The 17,483-nt window shown below is 22.0% G+C and overlaps 2 protein-coding genes and 1 pseudogene across 2 annotated transcripts, besides 1 other annotated feature; 1 reads left to right on the top strand and 2 right to left on the bottom strand.

The window, feature by feature from the left end:
* Positions 1–1,837: 1,837 nt before the first annotated feature.
* On the top strand, positions 1,838–2,949 carry PBANKA_1000031 (BIR protein; the record flags this gene model as incomplete). Its single annotated transcript, XM_034565062.1, has 3 exons — positions 1,838–1,852; positions 1,972–2,775; positions 2,860–2,949. 3 exons carry the CDS (start codon positions 1,838–1,840, stop codon positions 2,947–2,949), a joined length of 909 nt encoding a protein of 302 aa, XP_034421797.1.
* Positions 2,950–4,428: 1,479 nt separating this feature from the next.
* PBANKA_1000021 lies at positions 4,429–6,013 on the bottom strand (annotated as a pseudogene).
* Positions 4,429–6,013: a sequence feature (fam-a protein, pseudogene).
* A 1,202-nt stretch (positions 6,014–7,215) lies between these two features.
* On the bottom strand, positions 7,216–15,637 carry PBANKA_1000011 (reticulocyte binding protein, putative; the record flags this gene model as incomplete). Its single annotated transcript, XM_034565061.1, has 2 exons — positions 7,216–15,446; positions 15,586–15,637. The coding sequence occupies 2 exons, from the start codon at positions 15,635–15,637 to the stop codon at positions 7,216–7,218; spliced, it is 8,283 nt and encodes a 2,760-aa protein (XP_034421796.1).
* Between the last annotated feature and the right edge of the window lie 1,846 nt (positions 15,638–17,483).

The raw sequence follows: 17,483 nt of genomic DNA, 5'->3' as shown, positions 1-17,483 counted from the left end.
TTTAATATTAATTAAACATATTACCAATATATAATAGATAATCATCAAATATAGATAATCATCAAATATCGATTGGGATTCGGCAGTACAACGATATCTATAAAATATGTTTTATGCATCTAACATGTTTAATAATACAATAAAAATCGCACTACATATACAATATTTTTATAAGTTTTAATTGTGCACTATTCCTTTTTTATGATTCCTTTATATTTGTATTAATAGAAATTGATTTATACGCCATAATTTATTTATCATAAGGTATACTAACATGTTAATCACTATTAATTTGTAAGTTTTAATGATATGATGTATATATAAATTGGAAATATATTATAAATAGTAAATTGAAAAAATATAAGTATATTAATAAAATTTAATGTTATAGTTCTAGTAATTATAAATAATATGATAGACAAAATGCGTTATTATTATATGCTTATACATATAAACTAATAAAATACTCTACCAATAACTAATATTGAAATATTATTTTATTGTGAAACCTTCATATAATTAAACATTAATATTATCGAAAAAACACATAATAATGCATTATAAAGGTATCAATGTTATATATTTTTGTTAAAGATTCAATTTGGAGATATGTGGTTTTATATTATAAAAATTTGGATCCATGGAGAAAATGATGAAGACTCAATTCATGTTAATTGCCATTTTATTATTCCATATTAACTTGTATTATATTATTAGTTTTTATTGAATAATAATTTTTTAATCTAAAACAACATTATTTTACCATAGAATTAATAACATATAGAATTTTTAATAAATTAGTTTAACGTATATGCATTAATAACTATAACAATAGAATATATAAAATAAAAATGAACTGTGCAAAACATTTAGCGAATATTTATCTAAATTTATATAGTAAAAGAGAAAATATATCTTATCTCTCTTCTCTTAAAATGCAATATAACAACCTAATTAAACATAACTTTATATTATACTTTAAAATTTGCATCAATACTTATTTATGTGTTAATATTTACTAAGCATTTTTTTAAAAATAATATGCATTCAAATACTTGTTTAAGCTTATAAATACTGGTCCAGTGCTAATTGTTATTTTAAATAATGTAAAAGATGGGAAAATATATAATAAAATTATCCAACAGAGAATACTTCTAAATTGGGATATGCAGGAATAAAAATAAAGTTATTTAACGCATTAAAATTATTTTTTAATTTATCTATATTAAATACAAATAATATAAATTTAAATAATTTGTATAGAAAATGAGGCATGTAACTAAATTTGAAAATGCTATTATTTTAGAAAAAACTATAATATATATTATAAGAAACAAGTATACACAAATTTAATATATTTAAAAAATCACTATTTATATATTTTAAGAATTCTAATAATAATAACTTTCTTAATTTTTTGTATTTGTGTAGTATTTGAGTTTTATGACGTTGTTTGTGTTCTATATTAAAGCATATGTATAAGTATATATTTGTTAAATTCATTATAAAAGTATATCTATTTTTATAATAAAGTTATACCAAGTGTTAGTAAGAATAGTATTTTTTGTATAAAATTCATCATATATACATATGGCAAAAGTGTATAAGCAACCTTCTATTTAAGGTAATTTAGCTAACTGCCATAAAATAAGTATAATATAATTTTAGTAATACTAATGTATTATTATTTTACATGAAGTTAAAATTAAGAATAATATGTCTAACGAAAGATAATTTATATGTAAAGATCTTGAGTAAATATACCATATATTCTATGCAATATATATAAACAACATCACCCCGCATAATCTCCAAATTATAACAGAATTTCATTATAATGTCTTTTAGAGTGGTATATACATTTTTTCTTATATTATTCGTATGTTGCATTCCTACAAATTATATTAATTTTAATTTTAGTAACATTTATATTAATACATTTTTTGTTTAATTCGTAAAATATATTCGTAGTGTTATATAATTAGTGAGATTGATAATTTTGCTAATGATCCGAAAAACCAGGGAGGACATAATTCTATTGGTTATTTTAAGTATTATTGCCCTGATAATAACTGTGATACTGATGTCAAAAAAGTTATTTCTACTTTTATAGCATTAGTAACTTTATTTAATGGTATTAATCATAATGAAAAATTAGAGAGTGATAAAATTGCTGAATATGCTATTTTATGGTTAAGTTATAAACTAAATCAAAAAACACAAAATGGAAACACCAAATTATACGATTTTTATACTGAACATATAAACACAAATAGTAAATATAATGAGCATATAACTAATGATTTTAATATTAATAAGAGTGTTATAGAAAATAAAATAAAATTGATGAATATGAATATTAAAGATATATCTAAATTTTATGATGCATTTAAAAAATTATGTGAAATGTATACTGAATTTGATGACGACAATAAAAATTGCACAAACTGTTCGGGAAAAGCTAAAGAATTTGTTGAAAAATATAAAGACCTTAACAAAGATTATAATAACACTAATAGCAGTTCCTATAATAAAATGTTGTCTACTTTATCAACTGATTATAATAATTTAAAAAATAAATGTAAAAATGTTCAAAATAGCAAGTTTCCACTCCTTCCAGAGATAAAAACAACACAAATTTCTGTAAAAAGTTCTGAACAAACTTCTGCACAAACATCTGAAGTTGCATCATCAAGGTCGTCGATAGGAAACAACTTATTTACAGTTTTATCGGTATTTGGTGCAATAGCATTATTTTTAGGAATTGGATATAAGGTAAATAATAAGGAATTAAAAAAAAATACTATATATATGTAAACATTAACAAACAACCGTACGCTTCTTAACATTTTATATTAGCATTCGTTATTTGGATTTCGGAGAAAAGTTCAAAAAAATTTAAGAAAAAAGCTAAAATCATTAAGAAGAAAATGGATAATTAGTATATGATTCGAAGAGAGTGACAATTTAAGAATAATAATAATTATTTATATATTTTAGGAAACTGTCTATTAAGAAGTAATTTTTGGTCATAATTTTTGCATAATTTTTATATAGTTTTTATATTGTGGGTCAGGGTTCAGGTCGTGGACCCCATAATTGGGTTAGGGTTAAATCTTATATCCTTATTTATTTTTTATAATTTGAACACTAATTTAATATATGTACTATACGCGTATGTTTAATTTCGAGAAGTTCAAAAGACCAAATATGGAACCCATAAGTGGATATAACCATTAATATGAAAAGGGCCACATTCCATTTTTTTCATAAGTTATATATAATTGAGTGTTCATATGGATTTAATAAGATTAAAATAAAATGTCTATATTAATTCATATTATGATACATGATAATTATTTATTATATAGAGCTTGTTAATCATAACTATATTGAAATGTGCATAACAGAATATGTTTCTTTATTTAATAAAACATTTTATTTAGTAAAACTTATTATTTGTTTTAATTTAAATTGTATTTTGATAATCGAACAGTACAATATTATTATTATGTATGAAGTTGGGTATTAATTATAATAAAATTCATTTTGAGTATTCATCTACATTATAAATACATTCAGGTTAAAATGTGTTTTTAAGATTAATTAAACATATTACCAATATAGAATAGGTAGTCATAAAATATAGATTCATAAAACATCAATCGAGGTTTGGCAACACAACGATGTCTATAAAAGATGTTTTATGCATCAATCATTTTAAATAATACAATAAAAATATACATATTAATAAAAAATTACATTATAGATATAGGGATAGTATCCTTTTAACTTTCGATTATATATAGTATAATTTTATGGTAAGGTTTTAAATTAAAATTATAGAAATAGTTTTATATTATTTATTATGAAGGTATAATATTAGATTGATCATTATTAATTTTTAAACATTATAATTTTGAGTTATAAATAAATTATATTTTAAAACAGTTAAAAAATAAATATATAAATAAAATTTATGTGTAGAGAAAATTTTGGATGTAAATAAAGTTATTGAAGAGAATTAAAAAAAAAATTATATATATTAATAATAATTTAAAAGTTATGCATATACACTTAGAAAATAGGACAATGTAATTTAATTTTCAAATACTATGATTTGACCAAAATTTGCATTATATTAGAAAAAGGTATGATGAACATTAAATGAAAGAATGGGCGTAAATAAAATATTTGCACAAATTATAACACTTATATTTGTCTGTTGACAAAATTAAATACCTGCATATGAATCTTTATATAAAGAATATATGAGCAAATTATATACAAAGTAAGAATTCATAAAACGGAAAAAAGAGGTTTTGTGATGGTAATTTAAAATAGGTGTCATCCATGAAAACAAATGAATTTTTTAATATATGTATCAGAATATTAAATTGTTTAAAAGATACAATGGGAAATATATGTTTATACATTATAAAAAATATTTTTTAAGTGCATAATAACTATCAATTTTGATGCTTTATTTAGTATATTAATAAACATTGGGACAAAAGGGGCATTCACATTCATCTACGAAAAAAATGGATAAATGTATATAAGAAATGTTTCAATTTTTTGGAAGATGGATATCATATATTATAAATATGTGTATTTATTCAGAGTATATTTTTTGATAAATGTTAAAATGAGAATAACGCAATAAAAATGTAAAATAAATGATGAAATAAGATTATTATGCTATTAAATTGTTTATATTGCTTTACAGAGGTAACATAGGTAATATCAATTAATTCGTCTTTTTTTTAATTATAAATCCAGATAAGTTAAAATATATTTTTCTAATTTTTCCTTTTTAATATCCTCTTCCGAATCAATATCAATTTTTAATGAATTTGAAAATTCGGAGATTGTGTTTATATATGTTTTTTGATTGGCATTGTTGTGGTCATTTATATTTGTTGAACCACAGACCATTATAGTTGTGTCTTTTGATATCTACAAAATGGATATAAAAATACATCATTTGTATAAATTATGGTGCAATCATTTAATATGAACAGAAATAATTTTTACTTCAACTTTTGTGGCTAAAGGATAAGGATATTTTGGAGATGATTGCGTAGGATTTCGGTAACGTTGTTGTATGATTATTAAATTTGGATTATATACATGAGTAATTATTCCTAAAAAAATTATAAAATTGGATACATAAAAATAAAATACTATGGAATTAGCACAATAAAAACCCCAATTTTGGATCATATAAAATTGGAAATAATAAGGCAAGAAACGACACATAAGGAGTAACAACCATGCATTAAATAGAATGATTATTTTTTTTGTATACCATTAATAAAGTTTTCATCATAACATTGATCACCATGTGGATTCCATAGTTTGTTTACTATATCATTATACTAATGGGAAAAAATATATAATAATTTTTTTATTTGGGGTTAACTTTATAGATTGTAATATTTTTCTCTTTAATTCATATTTTATCGGGGGTTCGAATTTTAAAATTAAGTTTTTCAATGTATGCATTTTCATGTTTCTTAAAATATATATTTGTATCAAAATCAATATCAGTAATTAAATCGTAATTATCTGTATTTGTACCATGGTGTTGTAAAAGTGACTCAGGTATATTCATACGTTTTGTTGCTTGTTCAATTTCTTCAGGATCTGTGCATAATAGTGGGGTGTTTTGTTCATGTCCTTTATCCGATTCATCATTGGCCAAAATGGATATATTTTTAATTAATATTTACATTTTTAATTGTAAAAAAAATAATTTGTAAAAAAATAATTTGTAAAAAAAATAATTTGTAAAATGGTATACTAACTATCCAAAGTTATACAGGTGTGTATTTACATAAATATGTATATAATATTCTCTTATATGAAACACATATATTGTCCTATTTGATTACACAAATTTGCCTAGAGTAACTTTTTCTAGAGAAAGTTCAGCTGCAAGGGTTTTACGGCTCATATATATGAATACGGTTAAAAGAGAAACCCAAATTTTAATATATCCTTTATTCATTTTGGACATGATAAATAAAACGTTAAAAATTAATATTTATTTAAAAAAATAAAGATTAATACGACTATTTAATTATTAATGCGCATACTTAATTGAATTTATAAATTCAATATATTTTTTATTTAAATTGTTCTTTATAAGAAAACAATAAAAACCAATGGTCTCCCCAATACTGAATATCAAAAAATAAATAATATAAATATTATATATATTGCATTATGAATACACAAACTTTTTATCATGGTTCGTTAAGCTAAAATAAAAACTAAAATTTGTAAGATATTCATACATATGGGGTTAATATACCTTATATTTGCAAGACATCGAACAAAAGCAATATTATACACTACCAATTGTGTGTAACTGATAGCAAAACTACCATTTAAAATGCAAATAGGAATGATTATAAAAAATATATTAACTTTAATATAAAATTTGATATATATGATTTGAATATGATGATATTTGTGGATACATATGCCAATGAATAAGCGATTATGGGAGAAATACATTATAATAAGATTATATAAAAGTAATAGTTTTGGTGTTTTTTTCATTAGTTTTGGTATAAAGCATGTCTTTACATTTTAAGCATTAAAAGAGACTAATTTGAGGTTAAATTGCTTATTATGGTTGCAATTGCACAACTACAATAATAATATTACAAATTCATCATAAAATTTATAATAAATCCTGTTTTATGTGATATTTTTTATTATTTTTAATTTCAAATTTACTAAATAAAATGTTTGCAATTTAATTCTTAAGTTGATAAAAATGATGTATCCTTAATAGTATTGATACCCATTTTGTTATGTAAATTAGTGTGAATTATAAAATATGTTTTTATATGCAAAACAAATATTTATATAATAAGGATTGAAACAAAAAAAACAAAAACAAAAAAAAATGTAAAATTGCAAATATTTAAAACATAATGGGAAATTTTTTATGTGATTTTATTTTGTATGTAATTATAATACCCATTGATGTATTAATTTGGTATTATAAATTACAATTTATAAATGTGTTTAAATATATAACATTCAACAATTAGCATTTGTATGCGTAATACAAAAAATATTTTAAACATAAAATTGTTGCATTAATATGGTAAATATTCATATAAAATACTTTTTGTTATTTGTAGTTGTAAATTCCCTATAATATTAACTTTTATAGACAAATGGTTTTTAATTAAATCATAAATCTTCATTCATATCTATTTCTATAATTTCATCTTCTCTTTTAAAAAGGTCACTTTCATTTTTATTTTCATTTTCATCATAAAAACTTGTAGATTTATCGAATTCCATTTCATCTTTATCCTTTTTTTCTTTTGTTCTTATAATTAAATAGTATGCTACTAAACCTAGTGTAATTGCTCCGGCATATCTAACCGAATTTCCTGTATCTTTTGTTTTGGAAGAGTTTTTTCTATCTGAGCTTGAGTATTGGTGATTTTTGTTTATATTGTTTGTATCATTAATATGATGATGATATGTATGGTTAATATGTTCTGTTTGCGTTATTTCTTGTTGCCTATTAATAGTAGGTAAATTATTACGATTTTTCATCTCCTGTTTTCTATTTTTTAAATCGTTTATAATTTTTGAATTTTTCTGTATTAAATTATTAACCATGTTTTGACTCGTATCTAAATCATGAATTATGATATTGGCATCTTCTTCATGTTTTTTGGCAACATTATATGATACATTATTATTGTTATTATATTTTGATTTTATTAAATTAATTACTTTGTTAATATGAGAAATTATTGATGTAACGTTATTTTTATTATCTATAATGGTGGGTAATTTTATTTCTGATTCTTTATTATAATTGACGACTTTTTGTATTATATCGTCTATTTCGTCTTTATTTGGATTATTTTGGATTTGTTTAGTTTGTTGCTCAACATAATTGTTTATAGTATTGATATATTTGGTTATTTGTTCGCTTCTGATTTCATAAGTAGAATTTTTAATATCTTCTAAACTCTTTTGTATTTGGATGAGTTCGTTTTCTATAGTTAAATCCTTAGAAAGATGTTTTTTAACATCATTTACATTTTTTGATATGGTAGATATAATATTATTTATATTGTTATTACCATAAAATTGAGCTTTGGTTTCATCTATTTTATTTAGAATTTCCTGAAATGATTGAATTGTGGTTTTTAAAGTTTCTTTAATTTTTGATACATTATCTTCATCATTGTCTTGGATATGTTGTTTGATTATATTATTATCATTTTCATAAGTTGTAACAAAATTTAAAATGCTTTGGACTTTTTCCTTTAATTTGGTAATTGTGTCTATATATAAGATTATATTTTCGTTTTCTTTATTACTAATATTTTTTATTTCATCTATATGACTTTCATAATTAACAATATCATGATATATCTCTTTAAGTGTATTGGAGTTGGGAATTGGAGTTTCACTTAGTGCATGAAGGAATTGATCTTTTTTATCAGAAATGCTTTGACCAATTTTCTTTAAACTATTTAACTTTTCTGTTAATTGATTTTCCTGCAGCTGTAAAATATTATCAAATTGTTTGGATATATCAAAATATTTTTCATTAATGTGACCTATATTTAATAATTTAAAGACATGCATTTTTTTATAAAGTTGTTTTATGGATTCAATTGATTTATGAAGTTCAGAATTGAAATAAAGCATTTGTATTTTATTATTGTGTAATGTATCGGCATCGATATTATTTGAATCTATTGTAAATAGGTCGGTCAAATTGTTGATTGTCTTAGTTGCTTCCTTTTCCTTTTCTATTAAATTATTATTATCATTAGTTGCATCTGCAAACATACTTTTTACATATTTGTTTGTTTGATTTAAATTATATTTTATTTGCAATGCGTCTATGTCATCATTTAAAGTATTGGAAGTATCATCAATGTATTTTAAAAATTCTTTTGAAAATTTCGTTGCAGATGTTATGAATTCTGAGTAATCAGTTATTTTGATTTTAAGAGTCTCAACTAATGTTGTATATGTAAAAAGTAGGCATTCCTTTCTCATTTCTATTAATTTATTAATTAAATCATTTTTTTCTATTATTTTATCCTCAATTTTTTTTATTTCAGTATTAAATGCGTTAGTTAGTTCTTTTAGTTTTTTTTTAGATTGTAAAATATTATTATTTTTCTCTAAAGAATTGTTATTATTTTCCTCTGAAGAATTGTAATTATTTTCTAACTCTTCTATATCTTTAATATCATTATTAAATTTTTCTTCCATAGCTGTTACATCAAAATCTATCCCAAGTTTTTCTTTTTCCTGTTTATAATTATTGCTTTTTTCTTTGATTTGATAATACTTTGACGATTCTAAAATGGTATCATAATTTTGAGAGTTACATGATAATTTGTTTAATTCGTTAGATTTATGCAAAAGTAGTTTAACTTCATTTAATATTTGTTCTTTTTTATTTTTTAAATCACTTAATGTGTCTTTTAACTCATTGGTTGCTTGGACTTTTTCATATAAACGTCGGTTTTCGAGTATAAGATTTAATGTTTGTTGTTCTTTTTTATGCAATTCTTGACTTTTTTTTAATATATCAAGAAGAATATTGTAAGAATCGCTTATTTTTGTATATGTTTCTGATATGCTTTGGGGAGATGGAATAAAGGTTAGCGTATCTTCTTTTTGGGAATCCAAGTAAGGTAATATAGCTATATTAATGTTTTCAAGTAAATCTATCCCAGAGCTGTTTTTTATTTGAATATTTAAAGAATTTGCTAATTTAGAAATATTTCTAAATATGTTTTCTGCCTCATATTTATAACTATAATATTTTTTACTGACAATATTTGCATATATTTCTTTTGTTTGGTTTAGTATATCTAATAATGAATTTTCATCAGTTGAATTTTTAACATTATTAATAGAGTTTGAAATATTATCAAACCCTTCGTTAACTTTTAAATATTCGTTTTTAAACTTATCATTCACTGTATTTAATTTGTTTTTAAAATATGTGACTATTCTATCAAATTCATTTCCTTTTATATAATCTAAATAGGATTTGGCTTTATTTACATTTTCTATATTTTTTAAGAGTTCACTTTGTGCGGTGATTCGTGTATTTTTAATTTGATTATATGTTATGGATTCTTTTGAAACCGTTTCTAAATAATCTGTTATTAGATTGTATGATTTAATATATTCTTCATATATGTTATTCATTTCTTTATTATATTTTTCCAAGTTTTCATTAGTGTCAATACCTTCTAAATCATTAGTGTTAAAAGATGATATTAGATTTTTTATTGTTGGTTCTATTAATTTTTTTGTTGATTCAATTTGTTCTTTATTTGCTTTGGCGATCTCATTTATTTTTTCTACAATTCCAATCTCGTAATTTTTTTTATGCTGGTTTACATCGCTTTCTATTTTTTCAATTTTGGAATTAACTTCATCTAATTCTTTTTTTTGGTCTTCAATATTTTTTTTTTGGTTTTTGAGAGATTCGAAAAGTTTCTCAAGGGTATTTAATTTATCCCCGTTCTCTTTTAGTTTTGTTTCTTGACTATCTATAGATAAAGTTGATATTTGTTTCTCTATATTTTCGGTCTCTTTTAAACAACCATCTGATTTTTTTCTTATATCCTTTATTTTTAAGAATTTTGTTTCGAATGGCTCTACGGATATTTTAATATCTGTTATTGCTTTATTAGATTTATCATTGTTAGCGACTTCATCTTCAATATGAATTTGTTCGTTTTTTATTTCATTCATTTTTTGTTCAGATTTGTCTGATTGCGATATACAATTTTTGTGTGTTTCTTTTATTTCCTTTATGATTTGTTCTGAATCTTTTTTTGTTTTATCAAATTTATTTTTTAATGCTAATGCAGAATATTTATTTAAAAGTACGGTTACATCTTGTTTATATTTTTCAAATAATTCCTTATTTTTTTTGATTGTTTGTGTATTTTTATCAGCCTCATCTTTATATCCATTAGACTTATGTTTGTGTTCTTTCAATTCATTGATATTATAATCATGGCTATTTGTGCCATTATTTGTTTTAATGTTTAATATGTATTGCGATTTAGTATCCGCCATTTCTATATTATTAAAGTTTAATAATACAATTTTATTATACTCTTCGGCATTTTTAAAATAAGTGTTGATATTATTTTCTTCGTTTAAAATATAAGTTTTTATATCTGTAATATTCTTTATACATCCATCAATATCTTTATCATCTACGGTTGACTCTATTTTCGATTGGCATTCTTTTAAACTTGAATTTTCTTCGAGGTTTTTAATTAGTGTTTTTGAATTATTTAATTCATCATTTATTTTTTTATTATTCTTTTCAATTTCATCAGTATATTCTTTTACTTTATCAATAATCTTTTGGATTTTATTTAATTTTAAAATATTATATATGTTCTCAATTTTGCTTAAATATTGATTAATATCACTATTATGCTTTTGAGATTCTGAAACATTTTCCTGTAACTTGTTTTTAATATCATTTATATCTGATTCCTTAGAAAACTCTTGTATAATTTTTGAAGATTTATCATGGATATCAGAAATACTTTTTTCATGATTCTTACTTTTAGTGTGATAATTTTTTTCGTCATCATGTGATATTTTAAGCACTTCCATTTCCTTATTTATGTCCATTTTTATCTTCATGTCCTTTTCTATTTCTTCTGATTTTTTTTTTATATTATCAAGATCATCTATATATGCTTCCATTGTTTTTATCGTATGTTCAGCCTTTTTCTTTTCTTCATCAATTTGCTCCAAAAATAGTTTGCCTAAACTTTTTCCATATGATAAATTTATATTTTTTAATTCTTCTAACGAAGTTTTATCTTTTTCTATTTCTGATATTTCATTTAACAATTTATTTATTTCCTTATATATATTTTTTTTTTTGTCTATTTTGGTTACTATGATTTTTTGTTTATTTTCTATTCCTTCTACATTATCGTTAGATATTGCGGTGCCTTTTACTTTTTCTAATGTATTTATTTGTGCCTTCATTTCACCAACATAGCTTTCTGATTTTTTTTTTATATCCTCTAATTTATTTATGTGGTTATCGATTTGTTGGTTTACAGTCTTAATATCATCTTTAATTTTGTTAATTTCATTAGTATATTTTATATTTTCTTCTTCACCCAAATCTCGAAAATTATAATGTTTTAATTTTCCCTTTATTTCATTCAAATTTGTTACGTTTTCATTTACCTTTTTAAGTACTTGAGTATTTAGCAATTCTATATTTTTTCCAATTTCATCTTCTATTTCTTCACTAATATTATAAATGGATGTATAAATTGCTGCTTCGATATTTGAAATATTTTTATTTATGTCTTCGATTTTTTGTATAATATTATTAATGGCGTTTTCTTTTTCATCAAACTCATGATATAACATGTTTTCTTTATTTTTTCCTAAATTTGCCTTTAAATTATTGAAATATTCCATTAATCCATTGTTATTTGATTCGTGATCATTTAAAGAGGCATCTTTAAATGTTTTATCTAACTCATTAATTTTATTGATCAACGTATTTTTAAACTTATCTTTATAAGATTTTTCTATTGAATCAATTTCTTTTATTGTATTAATATTTTGATTTAATTTATCTTTTAATGTAGTTTGTTTACTACGAAAATTTGTTATTGACTCTTTAGTCCTTTCACATAATTTTATATACCCATCTACCTTTTTAAGGGTATTAATGTTTTGGTATTCTTCTTCAATGGATTTTTTTGTTTCATTAATTAAAGATTTACTATCATTAAATTTTTTTTCATATTTTTTTAATTTTTCATCCGAAACTTCTACTTTTATTTTATCTGTTAATTCAGTAAATTTATTGTGTTCTGAGTCGACATTTTCTTTATAATCTTTGTCAAAATCAATATATTTATTTACTTTACTTAAGAGTTCGTTTTTCATACTTTTTACCTCGTTAATGAGTTTTGATATTTCATCTTCGTTAGTTAATATTGTTTTCATATGTTCATTGGATTTATCATAGTTTTGCTTGGCTTCTTCTTCTTTTGTATTGTCTATATTAATTTGACTATTATAATGATTTCTGATTTCTAATATTTTAGATTTATATGCATTTAATTGGTCATTTTCCTTAGCGTAGTCATTTATTTTATTTGATAGTTCTTGTTCTTTATTTTTAAAGTCTTCTAACGTTTTATTTAGATCTTTGCTAATATCTCCATATATATATTTTTTTATCTCCAAAATTGTTTCTGATAGTTTATTTTTGTTAGTTTCTATATTCTTTAGATGTGATTTAACTGTTTCAGTTTCCATGTTTTGGATTTTATTATACACATGATATATTTTTGGTTTTAAAGTTTCAAGTTTCGTTTTGTCTTTTATATTATCAATGATATTTTCTTGAACTACAGAGGACATTTCATTATAAAGTTGGTCAATATCACCTACATAAATTTGATCGAAATATGATTTGATTGTATTATATATTGGATTTTTTTTTTCTATATATTTGGTAATTTGATATGGTGATTTCTTAGATAATTCATCAATGTATTTCTTATTTTTTTCTATTTCTTTGTTTAAGTCAACTGCTTTTTTAACATATTCAATTTTCTCAGATATGTCTTTTATTTTTTTGTTTAATTCTAATTTTAAGTCTTCTACATATTTCTTTTCAGCCACCTCATCTAAATATTTTTTAAATAAATCTCTAATTTCTTTTTCCAATTGAACAGTTTGTTCGTTTTCTTCGTTTAATTTCGTTAATATTTCGGTTTTTTTCGTTTCCCAAGTTTTTGCTAATTCGAGAGAATCTTCAAACCCTTTCTTCCTTTCATCATAAGTATACACATTTAATTTATTTTTGATTTGATAAGTAATATTAAATTTGTTTGTAACTCCATTATTTTTTAATTTTAACATAGAGTCATTCAAACCTTTAAATTTATCCATAAGTGGTAAAATTAATGATATTGTATTTTTCATTATATCTTTGGATTTATCAAGATTTTGGTTATTTTTATAAAATTCCCATTTGTTTTCAAATACTTTATGGAATTCATCTTCTAGTGATTTAAATGTAGATTGGGGTTTCACCAAACTAAAATTATAAATATCATCGTTTTCTATTATATTTCCATCTGAATCTACTTTGTTTATTAATAAATTCCCTAGTGATTTAAAAAAGTGTATTAAGGAATCCTTATAAGTAATACGTATTGATTCTAAATTTTCTATAATTGTATTATTATAACGCATAATACTATATGACTCGGCTATTTTTTTAATTTCATTAAAATATTTATCACAATTATTATTATTATTATTAATGGTGTTGATACATTTTTTCACAGAATCCTCTTCTTTTTTACATATTTCTATGTGTTTATTGTGTTTATTTTTAATATCCTCGATTTGTTTTTTTATAAATTCTAGTTTTGTTACAAGAGTCTTTAGATTATTGTTTTGTTTTAATTCTTTTATTAGAAAATCTATAAATGGAATTGTTTCGTTATCTTTGGGAACCTCCCAATCTCTTTTATAATTTGAACCGAAATACATCACATTTTTAAAACATTCAGAATTATTCTGAGGACGATTCTTGAGTTTGCTGCTATTTTTACAGTTCTTTTTATATACGTCTTCTTCATATGAAATAATATTATTTGGTTTTTCTTTTATTTTTTCAAATTCACTTTTTAAACAATTTACAAAGTTTGTTTTTGATGTTGTATATAATTTATAGTCATCCATTGGAGGATTATTATAAAAATTATATAAAGGATTGTGGATATTGTCAATTTGATTTATTAATTCCTGTTTTTTGTCATTGCACGAGTTGTTTGTTTGTATGACGTCATCAAGAACCAGATTACGATCATTATTCAATTTACTTTTATCACTGGATTGAGGTATATTTAATTTATCTAATATTTTTAGAATATATTCAGAAGAATATAGAGGTTTATAAAAAAAACTCAATACACTTTCATCATCATTTACACCATATATAGTATCGACCGTATTTAATGTATCTTTATTTATTTGAGATATATAGGTTATTTGTAAAAAAGACTTATTAATTTCAATTAGCCTGTTATTTGTTTTTTCATGTTCATGATTAAAATTTCTAAAATCACCAAGATTATTTGTCTTATTATATTCATTATATAATGTGAGTTTTGTATTGTTTATGTCTTTTTTATTTTGAAGGGAATTATTATTTATTAAATATGGCTGTATATATTTTTCATTATTAATGAAATTATTTTTATTATTATATTGTTTTTCATTTGAAAAGTTTGAATTATTAAAATCACTTTCTTTTAAATTATGGTATGGATTATAATTGTTTGACTTTGGGGCATGTTTGTTTTTATTTTTCTTAATTTGGGTTCCACATATTATATCTGCATATTAATTGTGAAAAAAATTAAATAATATTAGTATAGGAATATACAAATTTGCATAATTAATACATACACATATATTAAATATAATATGTAAACCTACGAATTGAAATAATTTGTTAAAGATCTCTATTATTACCGGAGAAAATATAAAATGCAGCCAAACTAATAATATAAATATATTTTTTCATGGTTAAATATAATACATTTTTTTGAGTTAAAAAAATATATTATATATATGTTTCTTCTATATTTTTGATATTTTTATTTGATTTTATTTTATTTCTTATATTAATTTTGTTCTACATTAATTATTTTAAGTTTTTACTTTTCGATCATTTTATTTAAATATAATATTCTTCATTTTTATATATAAATAAAAAATATTTGTGCAAGTATATAAAACAAATTATTTTCCACTAAATAAATTTTTTAAATTAAAAATTACAGTTATAACCAATAATTAAAAATTAACAACTTATTTGTTGGTGTGTAGATAAAAAAAAGGGAATTAAATAATTATACTTTCATTTTTTTTTAAATTTATATAAATAAAAAATTTAATAATTGCATTATAACTTTTTTTAAGATAAATGTGTGCTGACAAAAATTTAAAAGGCCAAAAAAATTTACACGAATTAAAAAAAATTAGAATGATATGTAAATAAAGGGAAATAGTAATTCGGAATAAAGACATTTTTATTTCACTTTTTTCATGCAGAAATTCAATAGTGATTTTAATTAAAAACTACTATATAATTCAAATAAAAACTCGCCATGTTTCGGTTTTAGAATAAATAATTAGTGCCATGTATATAAAACACAGATTAAGATGCTGCCCAGGTTTTGTGTAGAATTTCGTTTTAATAAAATTTGTAAAGTTTGATAATATTTATTGATCTCATATTTATTAAACAATATATATAAATAATAAATTGTTTAAATATATAAGTAAAAAATATAAAAAAAATGTCTTACAACCTGAATTTTTAACCTCTAGATAAAGACTAAATTTTGAACACATAAAATATGTATAAACACTAACATAAAAATAATACTGTAAATAAAAAATATATCATAAAATTTAATATTAAAATTTGATGATCTCATATAAATTAAATATTATTAATGTATAATATTGGTATATTGTATTTTAATGATAATTTTTGGTTAATCATATATAACAACTTTTATAAATTATCCCCAAATTGGTAATTGTTATATTTTTGCCTACACTTAATTATATATCTTAAAATAAAAATGTATTATAAATATATGAATAATAAATAATGGAAATTTTAATTATATTAATACATTTTTTTTAATTTAATTATTTAAATTTTTTGTTAATTTTCGAATAATAAAGTAGAAATGGTTTATATGGTTTAATTTATTTTTCATAAAGGTATAACATTATATTGTTAAAATTATTTTTTTATTTTAATAGGCCCACATATATAGTTTGAGAAGTGTAAATTTATATAAAATTAATATATTTTAAAATGGGTATAATATAAGAATATTTGTAATTTTTCATAATATATTTTGTTTGTAATAATGAATTAAAATGAGCATATAAAATTAGAATTATTTTTCTTTATATATTTTTTAATTTATATTGATGATTAAATACTGAATATTATTTGATTCGGGTAACTTAGGTTTAGGGTTTAGGGTTTAGGGTTCAGGGTTCAGGGTTCAGGGTTTAGGGTTTAGGGTTCAGGGTTCAGGGTTTAGGGTTCAGGGTTCAGGGTTTAGGGTTCAGGGTTTAGGGTTCAGGGTTCAGGGTTTAGGGTTCAGGGTTTAGGGTTCAGGGTTCAGGGTTTCAGGGTTTAGGGTTCAGGGTTCAGGGTTTAGGGTTCAGGGTTTAGGGTTCAGGGTTCAGGGTTTAGGGTTCAGGGTTTCAGGGTTCAGGGTTTAGGGTTCAGGGTTTCAGGGTTCAGGGTTCAGGGTTTAGGGTTCAGGGTTCAGGGTTCAGGGTTTAGGGTTCAGGGTTCAGGGTTTAGGGTTCAGGGTTTAGGGTTCAGGGTTCAGGGT

The sequence above is a fragment of the Plasmodium berghei genome, assembly GCF_900002375.2.
Source record: "Plasmodium berghei ANKA genome assembly, chromosome: 10".
NCBI lineage: Eukaryota > Apicomplexa > Aconoidasida > Haemosporida > Plasmodiidae > Plasmodium > Plasmodium berghei.
The sequence above is the reverse complement of the archived record's forward strand: the minus strand, read 5'-3'. Positions and strand labels throughout refer to the sequence as shown.